Source organism: Aulonocara sp. 'chitande type north' Nkhata Bay, linkage group LG6, assembly GCF_057382095.1.
Source record: "Aulonocara sp. 'chitande type north' Nkhata Bay isolate Kocher_YH1m ecotype deep benthic linkage group LG6, A_spYH_male_GT1.1, whole genome shotgun sequence".
NCBI classification, from domain to species: Eukaryota; Metazoa; Chordata; class Actinopteri; order Cichliformes; family Cichlidae; genus Aulonocara; species Aulonocara sp. 'chitande type north' Nkhata Bay.
In genome coordinates this window covers 19,955,528-19,968,879 of record NC_141349.1, presented here as the reverse complement: position 1 = coordinate 19,968,879, position 13,352 = coordinate 19,955,528, and the positions used below count along the sequence as shown (strand labels likewise).

Genomic DNA, 13,352 nt, shown 5'->3' with positions numbered 1-13,352 from the left:
CTGTAGCAGCACTAGAAACTATCATGCTGTGTTCAAAGACATCACGATATTAATCCTTAGTGATAAATTCAACCCAAGTTTCGAGGTGTGTCATGGACTGTTAATTGTTTTAACTTCTTAGTTGAACATTTAGAAACAATGTTTAAGTCTTGGTTAGAAAGAAGAGCCTGTCTTGTGTCACCTGGGAGACTTGTGTAGCTGTGTGCGTGGCATAGACGGTATAGTTGTATAGACAGTGAACGCATCACAGCCAGCCTGTTGTCAGGCGAACCGCCGCTAACCTTACCACCCGCCTGCGGCTAAGTTAGACTGTATCCTGGGTCTGGCATCGCTTTCCCTACGACTGGAGAGTAAGACGAGCATCACCACTCTCTCACGGTAAATATTGCCCAACGCATCAGCTACTCGTACGAAACTTAAAGTAGGTTAGCGTGGTGTTGCTAGCTTCCAGTCAGACGAATGACAATGACAACCTGTTGTCTGAACCGGGTCATTTGGGGGAATTTAGAAGCCGGTATGCTCCTTTACGTAATTAATATCAAAAGTGGCTCACTACCACTTCGCTAGCATCAACATGCACCGCTTTCAAAAGCCCCATTAAACTCCCAGAGTGCCTGTAAATAAACTGAATGACCACGTATGTCCGAACTTAGCATTAGCATCAGTGCTAGCCATTGTTTTGGCTGTAGGAGCGTGGGCTCTTCTCTCATACCCACTCGGCGCTTTTATTGTTGGATGTTAATTCGCATTTAGCGATGACCCACGATTAACTAATCATGTCTTGCACTGAGCAATAGATTACTCTGCTTGTAGCAGAGTACTTCCTCAGTGGCTTCAAAAACGTGGTCACTGTCACTGTGACAGACGGCAGTGAAGTGCATCTGCAACATGAGTCCAACTCAGGAAGCAAAATCCATCAAATCCAAAGTTCAATATAAGTTAGAGGTGTTGGAATAACTTATTTGCCTGTATTATTCACGGGCATTTATTCACTGTGTCATAAAAGTGTTGGTTAAATTGTGTATTTTAGCACTAACATATATCAATTGAACACAATATACTCCATGTCCATAAAAACAACAACAACAACAACAACAAACATATTAATAATAATAAAGATTAGACTTAAAAATGTTCTTTTTCATAAAGGTTATATTTAGGGCTGGATCAGCTATCACTGACGTATTCCTTAGTGATGCTGCAACAGGCCCAGACTGCTGTAGGACCTCATGTGATAAACTCAGCACTTCTTCTTCACTCACCTCTTTTCACTCCCCAAATTTTTATATAGTGCTTGTCCTTAAATTTGTGTGTTCTCTCTCCCATAGTGTACCTTTTGTCCTGTCTCCCTCAGACTGTCACAAAAGTGTTTGCTCATAGTTGCTTGATTGCTCCAATACTGTAGGGCCTTATCTTACAGTACCTTGAGCCAAACGTTATCGCTATGTAAATAAATCAGAATCGAAGTAATAATCTGCTCATGTATGCGGAAGGGAGGACAAAAATAAGAAGCTGTTCTCAGTTTGATGCCGTTTAGTGCTTCAGAATAAGACTGGATCGTGTTGTAAAAAGTGCCCTCTTTCATTGAAAACAAAACAAAAAAACTGCATTAGATTAGCTTCTGCTTAATGAGCTGTAACCACACCAATGCACTAATAATTTAGCTTCTTAGTTTATTTTTTCATTTATACTTTAGGTAAACACGAATACAGACATGTTGCCTGCATCTTTCGGCTTTTCCTTTTAGTAGATGCCTTTGTCACACCCAACCCTCTGCATGTTCTCCTTCGCTACTTCATGAATCTACTCTGTGGCATTCCTGTTTTCTTGTTCCCGGGCAGCTCCATCTTTAACATAATTTTTCCCTCCTCTGCATATGTCCAAACCATCTCAGGCTTGCCTGTCTATCTCTGTCTCCAAACCGCTAAAACTCAGATGTACTGATGTGCTCATTGCTAATCTGGTCCATTCTGGTCACTCCCAATGAAAACCTTAACATCTTCAGCTCTGCCTTCTATCTTTTAATTATCGCCACTAAACCGTACATCATCGCAGGACTCACTGCATATTGTGAACCTTCCCTTTCACTCTTACTAATAAAAGCTATTTGAATTCTGAAATGTGATTATCTAAGTAAAACTTCATCACAGGGTTTGTTCTTGTACAAGGTGGTGGTTTTAATATAATGAAAGCTGTACTTCCTCCACCTCTGTTAACTTACACTCCAGAATAGTTTTGTGGTCCTCGGGTCTTCAGGATATTTCTCGCACCGTAGTAATCTGTGAACCTTAACCTGTTTATGTCCTAGAACATGTTTGGATATATCTGGGAGTATGTCTACACATCCTTCCTGAGATACTGGTTGAAATGGCTCATCAGACAAGTAACGGGGACATGTGAGCTGCAGAGAATATGCTCTGGACACAAGCCAGGGGCAGCAAGGACTACAAAAGCAGGTGCGTTAAATCACCCCAAATCTGCTCTACGTCTGCATCCTAGTACACATTTTCTCTGCAGTGTTAATGTGCTTCTTGTGTCCTCCTGCAGAGTACTCTCTTCAGTCATCAAAGAACAAGGTAAGGACCTTCTACCACTGTTGGCTTTTCTTTCGGGCTTACCTTCAGTAGTTCTGAGCTAATTGTTTTATATTGTTAAAAGATAAACGGTGGGTCTGCACAAACATTAATTGGCAATGATCCTGATAATCTGTTCAGCTCCTCTGATTTCCTGTTGCAGCTCTTTAATGCTGGGGGTGTGTTTGTCTGATTTTGTTTTTATGTGGCTGAAATCAAATATCGTTGATGATCTTTGTATCAGATGTGCATTTTTTTTACAACATTTAGTTTAAATTTAGTTGTTAGTAGTTATTTGATATAGGCCATAATGGGAAAAAAAGTTAATATATTAGGTGCCGATGTACAAACCAGGACAAAGAAAATCCAAGTGCTGTCAGCCAAAAGGCAAACAACAGTTTAAATACATTTTGCAAGACAGTAATTGCTCTTTTTTATTTTTAAAAGACTCACATTCTTAAAAGCTAAAGCAGAAATAGCTTTTATAGGCGTGCGTGTGTGTTTTTTAGGACTCTTTTCCAGTTTACGTTTCAGCACTGTCATAAATAAAATCTGTTATCTCATCACTTTTAGCACTGTCAGGCCAGTAAAAGATGTTAAGTGTCAAACATTTGAAAAAATATTGAGTATTTGGAGACTAAGAATGTGTAGATATGTGTAATAAACTCCTCAGGACTGGAGCATTGTGGATTTTCAAGTAATCTGAAAGCTTTCCAAGCCCACAGATGTGGAAAGGAATCACACTTTCCTTCACTATTGACCTCTTTATCTTTTATTGCGCAGTATATCCCCTGAGTTTAATCATTGCTTTATCTTTCACTACCCTAGCCAAGTTTAGGTGAACTGATTACACATGTCATGCTTGTGTATATGGCTTTGTAAGCATTTTCAGATCAATAGTCTGTCCAGGTGCAAGAAGAGATTAGCTGTGTCATCTTTTTGACTTTGAAAAAACAGTCATTTTCACTGTGGTTGTAAATGACCTAAAAGCATTTGCGCCAGATTTCTGTCTGGTAGCTCTCTGTGTTATAACTTTAGCATGCGCTCTTCCTCTGCAGGTTTTAAGAGGAGCGTTGGAAACCACTAAGGATAGCTTAGAGCAATGCGTGGATCAAATTATGAAAGTGAAGAACATCAAACCTGCAAAAGATCCCAAGTAAGGTTACTTTGCCTGTCAGCTGCAATTCTTTGATGTAAGAGTGATTTTTGAATGTGATTGAATTGATCTTCCGTTGCAGGTTCAAAGAGAGCCTCAACATCTGCCTGCTGCAGATAACAGGATATAGCAGCTTGTATATATCTGTAGAAGACTTGAGAAAGGAAGTCTTCAGCTCAGACAACCCTGAACACGAGGCCATGCTTTTGAAGGTATGGATTCCTGCTCCTAGAGCAATAGCAGTGAAGCTGTGTCCATATGCACAGGCTTTCTGCTAAGATGAGACTTGAACCAAGATTTGGAAACTAAGGAAAAATATGTTTTATTATTATTTCTGCACATTACTAAAAGTAGCATTTAGGATTTTTTTTTTAAACATCGATTGACATAGTAAAGATAATACCACAGTCTAACATCACATCAGCATAGAAACACTGTAAGTTGTTGGATGGGAGTCTAAAATGCTGGCACAAGGTCATATTAGGAATCGTTGTACTTCCAAGTTATTGTAGTGGACGGATTTGATCGTGTGTGTGTGTGTGTGTTTAGCTTTGGGACCTTTTGATGCCAACAGTCAAGCTGGAGTCCAGGATAACCAAACAGTGGGGAGACATTGGATTCCAAGGGGAGGACCCCAAGACTGACTTCAGAGGGATGGGCCTGCTGGGGCTGATCAACCTCGTGTGAGTACAGTACCAGTGTAAAGGCCTTCAAACATCGAGTTCATTGCAAAAAAAACAACAACACGAAATTCTGAATTTTTGGGGGATGTGAACTTGTCGTGTATCATTTATGTACACACCAAAAATGTTGCGATTTTACAAAAATATTTGCCAAAAACCCTCCACAGTCCTCTGTGTTTTTTCTAGGCCGTTCCAGAACGCTCCATTTCTCCTCTGTCTGACATTATTTGGTGGAATTAGATTAGATTAGATAGATTAGATAGAACTTTATTAATCCCTCGGGTGGGTTCCTCTGGGAAATTCGATTTCCAAAAAAGCACAGCACCGACAGAAGTTACAGAATATTATTTATTTATATATATATATATATATATATATATATATATATATATATATATATATATATATATATATATATATATATATATAAATAAAAATAAATACAGAGACAATATAAATAGGAATAAAAAATAAAAATACAAGTGAATTGCACATTTCAAGTATTGAGTCTATTGCACTGTTGACTATTTACAAAAGTATTGCATAAGGTATTGCACAGTGAGGTGAAGAGGCACTACAGCTTAGTTGTTCCCCCCTCCTTTGTCCTCCTGTTTCCCCTCCCTCTCCCCTCCAGAGAGGAGTTAAACAGTCTGATGGCGTGTGGGACAAAGGAGTTTTTAAGTCTGTTAGTTCTTGTCTTTGGGAGAAGCAACCTGTCACTGAACAGACTCTTCTGGTTGTTAATGGCCGTGTGCAGAGGATGTCTGGCATTGTCCATAATGTCCATCAGTTTCTTTAATGTCCTTTTCTCTGCCACTGTCACCAGAGTGTCCAGCTTCATGCCGACCACAGAGCTAGCCCTCCTGATCAGTTTCTCCAGCCTGGATGAGTCCTTCTTTGCTGTGCTGCTCCCCCAGCACACCACAGCATAGAAAAGTACTCCAGCAACCACCGACTGGTAAAACATCCTCAGGAGCTTCCTGCAGATGTTAAAAGACCTCAGCCTCCTGAGGAAGTACAGTCGGCTTTGGGCTTTTTTATACAGGTGCTCTGTGTTGCATGACCAGTCCAGTTTATTGTCCACCCACAGCCCGAGGTACTTGTACTTGTTGACCACCTCCACCTCCTCCCCCTCTATCTGAACCGGCAGTGGACCTGCTCTAGACCTCCCGAAGTCCACAACCAGTTCCTTAGTCTTTGAGGTGTTGAGTTGCAGGTGGTTTGTGTGACTCCATGCGACAAAGTTCCTCACCAGACTTCTGTACTCCTCTTCCTGATCATCCCAGATACACCCCATGATGGCTGTGTCGTCTGCAAACTTCTGAATGTGGCATAATTCAGAGTTGTAGCAGAAGTCAGAGGTGTACAGGGTGAAGAGAAGAGGGGACAGCACAGTTCCCTGTGGTGCTCCTGTGCTGCTGACCACTGTGTCAGACGTGATGTCCTTCAGCCTGACGTACTGTGGTCTGTCGGTGAGGTAGTCGGAGATCCAAGCGACCAGGCAGGGGTCCACCTCCATCCTGTTCAGTTTTTCCTGAAGCATACAGGGCCGGATGGTATTAAAGGCACTGGAAAAGTCAAGAAACAGTATCCTGACCGTGCCTTTTCCCCCATCCAGGTGTGAGTGGGCTCTGTGTAGGAGGTACAGGATGGCATCCTCCACTCCGACACCCGCCTTGTACGCAAACTGTAGTGGGTCCTGGGCATGTTGTACCTGTGGTCGGAGGAGGTTGAGGAAGAGCCGCTCTAGAGTCTTCATAAGATGTGACGTCAGTGCCACCGGTCGGAAGTCATTCAGCTCATTGGGCCGGTTCCTTTTGGGGACCGGGACGATGCAGGATGTCTTCCATAGGGCGGGCACTCTCCCCAGTCGCAGACTGAGGTTGAAGACTCGTTGTAGCGGCTCCCCAAGTTCAGCAGCACACGCCTTAAGCATCCTAGGACACACCTTGTCTGGGCCTGCTGCCTTTCTGGGGCGAAGCTTCCTTTACTCGTTTTACTTAGAATCATCATCCTTCTATAAGGTCCACTTCTGGTTTTGGCCTCGCTTTATGTTGAAGAACTCTGTCATAGTTGAATCAAGAACTGCAACCTGCCCACTTTCTGAGACCACAAAGTTCTCAGAAAGGTTTTCACAGTTTATGCTCTTTTCCCAAGAAGACACTATTGGTCAGCACAAAACATGTGTACTTTTTTTTTTTTTTTTTTGGCCCAACCACTCTCTCTTTGATCAGTGTGTCCACAGCACACTAAAGTCCTGGTCTTTGCCTCTGTACCTATTGGCAAAGTCTAATCTGTGACGTTTCTGTTTTTTGGACAGTAAACAGAACGCCTGCTATGCAGGTCATATTTGTGCAATCTGTCTGATTATAGATGCATGAACTTTGACACACATCAGCTCTTATAGGTTTTGTAATGAAATTTGAGGATTCTTGGAAACATTTTTTCCCCCATCAGGTGCTTTTTGGCTGAATTTGCTGAATGTTTATATTTGGTAGGCTCTAATGATTAAACCGATCCACACACAAGAAGCGACAACGGTACTTATCCTAAGATTATATTCCACTCAAGTTTTGATGAGAAATACTTTTAATTACCTTACACAGATTATGAAAGGTGGTTGTAGATACAGCTCAAAGGGTACGTATAAGGTACACTGTTCCACTCCAAATGCATGGCTCAGTGTAACCCAACAGATAATTTTTAGGGTACAACAATAATTACTCACAAAACCTCACCAAGTAAGGTAGATGGGAGCCCTGGCAGAAACAAACACAAGAAGGAGAGGGCTTTGAACCAACAAGATTCAGGCTTCACCTATAAAATAATATTTGAAACAAAGACTGAAAAGAAGGACTGTCAGTAACTCCCAACTCAGCGAAAAATAATTAAACAGTGCTAGAGATAGCGACTAAAGACAAAAGTGGTGCTGATGGAGTAGAGGTGGCTGTTTCACCACCTCTGACTTTAAATGCATGCAGGTTGGCTTCTACAGCCAGTCAGCTGTAGGAAGGGTATAAAAGAAAAGAAGAGAACGTTAATGAGGATTATAAAAAGAAACACTGTCATAACACCTCCTCCTCCAAGTATTGAATAATGAGCCAGCAGAACCAGTATTCAACAGGACAAAGAGAGCGTGACAGCATGTCAGACAGGCTTGACTTTGAGGCTGAAGGACTTTAAAGGCAACCCCCAACACGTCAGTCGCTCGTTTCACTTGTTCTTTCGACTGATGAGGACGAGGACACAAAATGACAAGCGATGTGTCAGATTATTAAAGCAGCACCAGTCAAACACACATTGACTTTATTTTTAAAATCTGTAGGTCAGAATGATGTGACCTCAACATGTTTAATCATGCAGACTCTGTTTGACGTCATGTTTATTGGTTAACAAGAGACCGTAAATAAACTCTTAATTTGTTTGGCTCTTTGCAGTTTTTTCAGTGAAAACTACACAGCGGAGGCTCGGCAGGTGCTGTCTCATGCAAACCATCCTAAACTAGGGTAAGAGACCTTCGATTCATATACCTTCCACTGGTGTTTTGTGTCGCATGATGTAGACTTTATTCATTTTTTGAAATTACGTTTTCCATATGCACAGTATGTCATTTCTACAGTGCACTTTATACTTTTTTGTTTTTTAAAGGTATTCCTATGCAATAGTTGGGATCAACTTGACAGAGATGGCTTACAGCCTGCTAAAGAGTGGCGCTTTGAAACCACATTTCTACAACGCAGTGCAGGGCACGCCTGAGCTGCAGCACTTTCATCAGCTGTACTGTGAGTAGTCGAATCACACTGCTGTTTGTTCTGTGCGTCTGATTATACACTCACCGGTGGCTTCATTAGGTGCAGTCTCAAGATTGCTAATCTTGGGTTGGACCCCTCTCTGGCTTCACAGCTGCTGTAATTCTTCATGGCAATGAAGTGCTGGAAACATTTCTTAGATTTTGGCCCATATTGACATGATGGCGTCACACAGTTGTTGCAGATTTGTTGAAAATACGTCCATGATGCCAGTGTGACTGTGATAGTGACTGTGGATTTTTGTACAGTGACCTCAATGTCATGTGTAAGAAGCCACTTTGAGATGGTCTGAGCTTTGTGTCATAATGTGTTATCTGCTGGAAGCAGCCATCAGTAGATGGGAACACTGTGATCATAATGGGGTGGACATGGTCAGGAATAATACTCAGGTAGGTTGTGGTGTTTGGATGATGCCCAGCTGGTACAAAGGAGCCAAGAAAATGTGCCAAGGAAATATGACACCACCAGCAGCAGCCTGAGGTGGGATCCAAACGTTCATGGTATTTATGCCAAGTTCTGAATGTTGCAGCAGAAATCGAGACTCATCAGATCAGGCGACATTTTCCAATCTTCTTCTGTTGTCCAATTTTGGTGACCCCTGAATATTTCCTCCCTTTTAAACTCAAAGATGGTTGTGTGGAAAAATCCCAGCAGATCAGCAGTTTCTGAAACAGACCAGTCCATCTGGCACTGCTATCCAGTTCACATTTAAAGTCACTTAAAAAGTCACTTAAGTCACAATTTGAACTTCAGTAGGCCACTTGGAGCATGTCTACATGCCTAATTGAGTTGCTGCCATGTGATCAGCCAATTAAATATGCAGTAATGAGCAGTTGAACAAGTGTATTTAAGGAAGTTGCCTGGTGAGTGTATACAAACAAAAACATTTTCTGATAGAAGGTAAATTTTTCAAAAATGTGTGTCTTTCCTCCTTACAGGCTATCTGGCGTATGAATTCGATAAGTTCTGGGTGGCAGAAGAACCCGAGAGCATCATGCAGTTCAACCAATACAGAGAAAAATTCCATAACATAGTCAGGACACACCTACAGGACCCTGATGTGTGTCTCACATTGACTGTCAGCTCCAAGAACTAAAAGCGTTTTTCACGATGTTACGATTGGTAGAAGGAGAAGCAGGAAAGTTCCTCGTAAACGTAGCTGAGCATTAAAACCCTAAACGCAGACTGAATACTGTTCGGCCCCTCCAGACAAGATCCAGACCAATAAATCCTCTTGTGTTTGGTTTTGTGGTTCATTCATAACACACATATCATTGTTGTAATGATATTTAAAGTTTCTCAAACTGAGCACAAATCCAACGCCCTGTACCTCAAAAACAACCATTCCAGAGGGCTTTCGATCACAAAGAGGACTGTAGAGAAAGTAACGGATCCGTCGTTTTGTGAGGCTTTAAGCACTTTGAGTGAGCAAGCAGCCAAATTGTTATATTTAAAGACAGGAAAGGACAGAAGTCCTGCTCAGGAATGTGAAGTTTATGTTAAGAGATAATGGCTAAAACTTGACGTGAGGAGTGATTTCCACTTTATTTTTCCTCTTGTGGTGCTGTCAGCTTAAAAGTCTTGCATGATTTAACGTGTCCCCACTGATGTCATTGATCTGTACTGTAAAATGTACTGTTAGTGATGTGGTACTCTAAACTATACTAAGCTCCTGTTTTCATAACGTTGTGTATCTTTAGACTGATGCTGAATTTTTATGACCTGATCTTTTTATGCCGTGGGTTTGCATTTGAGGAATGTATGTAACGACTCGCATCTCACTCACTCCAAGTTAGTAAATGCAGATTTGTTTTGAAATGTGCTTCATGTCCATGTGTTTAAAAGGCAAAAACAAACCACAACAGTTTGTGTAAAACAAGTCTAGTAAATTCAGGACCTGCATAAACACATCCTTTTATGCTTTATTATGGGTACCAGTCATTCAGTGTAAAGGCACACTGCTTTAAGCTAGCTAACATATAAAACTGACAGGTTTAGTCATACAGGGCTCAGTGCAAACTTGGCATGTTTCTGTAATATTCCCATCCATGACATCTGGAATGGGCTCACTGTGGCAAATTATAAATATAAAAGGAGACGGCTGTGTCTCCTCATGCACATAAAGTCAATACTTTTTCAGGAGGCGATCCTTTTTCAACAAAGGATTTCCGCCTTTCTCACCACAGGACAGTGGATTTGTTAAATAAGGTTAACACAAGAAATTATTGTTACTAGGGTTTCCTCATTCAGGTGCCAGTCCGGTTGTGGTTCAGGTATTACAGTCAAACTTTGAGGAATCTCAATTAACCACTTCGATCCTCTGCTTTGTGACCATCATGGCTCTTTTGATTTGTTCGAAGGAGACGAACATCACGATGTTCCACGATCCCAACCTCAGGAATGAGGGCACGAATCTACAAAATGGAAAAAGTGAAGAGTGAAAAAATGAAATTGTGTGTCATGCAATGCTGCAATTTGTTTTTGGATTGATACCGATACCAAGGCCAGTATTGCCGATACCAATACTTTTAACTTATAATGTCATGTTATTTAGAGGAGAGCATAATCATGATTTATGAGATGAATCATCGATTTTTAATGACCACTGCATTACTTTACTCAATAATGAGTTAACACACCTCTCATTTCACCATTTTTTTTTTAAAAGGCGCTATAGAGTAGAAGGATCAGTCAACACAAAAACACTCAGACATTTTTCACATTGTATGCCTGAAGAATATTTTTCCTTTTATCCCGATTTAATTCAGTGGGCTCCAAACTGAACGTGAAGGATATAAAAGTATCGATACTATCGATATTTGGATCTCTTGAAGAGTTTGTCGTGGGCGGCGCAGGTGAAGAGGCTTACCCTTTGTAGAATGCTGTTGGCCCCTCTTTAGTTAACATGGTCCAGGCACAGTTAACGGCGCTCTTATACTGGCCCGGTGGTGAGTTCATGTATCTCGTCTTTACCACGTCTACTGGGGAGGCGATCACTGTGGTAACGAAGCCGGCGCCAAACGCAGACACAAAGTGGCACGGCAGATTGTCTGAGGACAGAGTTGGGGAAAAGATTACAATACGGTCTTTGTTCTCAGCTGTGCGACACAGAAAAACATGTCAGTGGATTTTGCAATCGTCTGAATGGGGCAATATAAGTTCTAGAGATAAATGCTAATATATTGCTATTGTACTCACTGCACCATAAAGAGAAAATACACCGTGTCCTGTACTGTAGGAGCCTGTTGTGCTGGTATCAGTTAAAGAGGTGAGAGGGTGTGTGGATTTTTTGCCCAATCAGCAGTCTCCCGGGGACTCTGTTTTTGTGAATGTGTGTGTGTGGGTTTGTGTAGCTCAGGCAAACAACCGTGAGCTGACCTCACCTGACAACAGCTTGTGTCTAAGGATGGCCTCCTTTATCAGGTCGTATGTAACCAGCTCTGTGCAGTTTACCAGGGCGTTTCTTGTGATGTTGGGTAATGTTCCTGAGGGAAACGGATACTTTAATCATTACTGATAAAGGATGTTATGGTTTGTCTTTTTTAAATAATGGGCAACACTCAAAGAATGTACCTTTCCAGAGCCCACGCAGGCCCTCGTGTTGGAAGATGTGTCTGTAAGCCTGCATGGTGCTGCTGTAGCGGCGGGCCACTCCGTCCAGATTCATCTGGGCTTGGAATCGAACCTTGACCACATCGGTGGGCTGCGCAAAGGACACCGCCATGGCACCTGTGGTGCAGCCAGCCAGGATACGTACCAGTACACTAGGGTCTGGAGAGAAGGAAAGACTCAGTTATTTTAATAACAGGCTTGAGAACTTCTAATTTTAGTATCAGTTTTAATAAGGAAGATAAGAAACTGATTCAACAACCCAGACTGTGAGAATCCTTTATCGCTTTCAAGAGAGAGATAACACTTTCCCTAAATCTTGTTTAACTTATCAGATTTGAAAAGCCTCTGTTCTGCGTAAATTATCTATTGCATGTTTGTCTGCAAGACATAGCCTTCCTTCACTCTCCCCACTTTTTTATTTTTAAAATGAAGCTTTCCTTCATCTGAATTCCTTATCTAAGGGAATATAAGACCGACTGCATCTATCTGATAAACATCTTTTTGATTTTTGACAGCTGGATATTAAATCTCGAAATCACGACTGTCACCAGTAAGAACAATTATGAAGGTTTAATTAACTTAACCAAAAAATAAATGAAAAGGCAACAACTTACTGTCTTTGCCACCGGTGTAGAAATTTTTAACGTTGTCATAGAGGCCGATTCTGACGGAGGCAAAGCACAGCTGTCTCTGCAGCCCAGCCACCAGACCATTATACAGAGACTTGGGCCCTTCTGTTCGGATCATGGTGCTGATGGTCCCAAACACCCCTCTGTAGCGGATGTCCCCCACTGCCTTCTTCTCTCCTTGAATCTGGGGTCACACATTGTCCTCAAAGTTAAAACCAGCTTTACAGAGCAGCAGCTTAAGAACAAATGGTTCAGAAAGGTGAAGAAGTTTGACTGAAGGGTGCTGAAGTGGACAAAGTTGACTTCTTCGTCAATGAGGCAAACATCACGCTGTGTCCCACAGTAGGCTACAGCAAAGCAAGACCGGCTAAAGATCATATTGATAGCACAGTTAGTACCTGTAGTCTGACTTTGGCTGTGTCCAGAGGGAATGTGACCATGTCAGCTATACAGGCTGCTGCTCCAGCACTCGCCATCTTCACACCCAAAGGAGGAGGAACGTCTGAGGGTTTAAGTCCTACCATGTTTCCTACTGCTGGGACGACAGGTACGCATCCACGCACAGAAATAACAATTAAAACAACAAACAAAAAAATCAGTGTAAGATTCTCTTCTAGAAAGCAACCACATAAACATTAACCTCTTGTACAAATCATTTGTCTGTTTAAATGAAAGGTTAATCAATAATCAAAGTGGACTGATGCTCAAGACATGAAACACACTTACGATTATGATCCGAAATTAAAATTTCCTTTTGATCCTCGGGTGGATTTTTTGGTACCGAGCAGGATGCGATTGGTCAGATTAAAATCCACACCGGGCCCCACTCAGCAGGAAGGAAAGACTCATCATTTGCTGTGGTTTTATGTTTTCTGGCTGGCGTTTTTATG

The 13,352-nt window shown here is 41.7% G+C and overlaps 2 protein-coding genes across 3 annotated transcripts; one reads left to right on the top strand and one right to left on the bottom strand.

Moving 5' to 3' along the window:
• Positions 1 to 221: 221 nt before the first annotated feature.
• Positions 222 to 10,039, top strand: elmod2 (ELMO/CED-12 domain containing 2). The gene is made up of 9 exons (XM_086295461.1): positions 222 to 378; positions 2,309 to 2,456; positions 2,548 to 2,576; positions 3,632 to 3,729; positions 3,812 to 3,941; positions 4,279 to 4,412; positions 7,850 to 7,918; positions 8,061 to 8,194; positions 9,160 to 10,039. The coding sequence occupies exons 2-9, from the start codon at positions 2,312 to 2,314 to the stop codon at positions 9,315 to 9,317; spliced, it is 897 nt and encodes a 298-aa protein (XP_086151587.1). The 5' UTR covers positions 222 to 378; positions 2,309 to 2,311; the 3' UTR covers positions 9,318 to 10,039.
• A 67-nt stretch (positions 10,040 to 10,106) lies between these two features.
• On the bottom strand, positions 10,107 to 13,335 carry ucp1 (uncoupling protein 1). Of its 2 annotated transcripts, none has more exons than XM_086295459.1 (7): positions 13,189 to 13,335; positions 12,861 to 12,994; positions 12,448 to 12,646; positions 11,795 to 11,992; positions 11,605 to 11,706; positions 11,091 to 11,271; positions 10,107 to 10,635 (listed from the first exon to the last, which is right to left on the bottom strand). In XM_086295459.1, the coding sequence occupies exons 2-7, from the start codon at positions 12,984 to 12,986 to the stop codon at positions 10,521 to 10,523; spliced, it is 921 nt and encodes a 306-aa protein (XP_086151585.1). In that variant the 5' UTR covers positions 12,987 to 12,994; positions 13,189 to 13,335; the 3' UTR covers positions 10,107 to 10,520. The 2 variants fall into 2 exon arrangements, with proteins under 2 accessions (XP_086151585.1, XP_086151586.1); XM_086295460.1 differs by having other exon boundaries at positions 12,861 to 12,997; positions 13,189 to 13,314.
• Between the last annotated feature and the right edge of the window lie 17 nt (positions 13,336 to 13,352).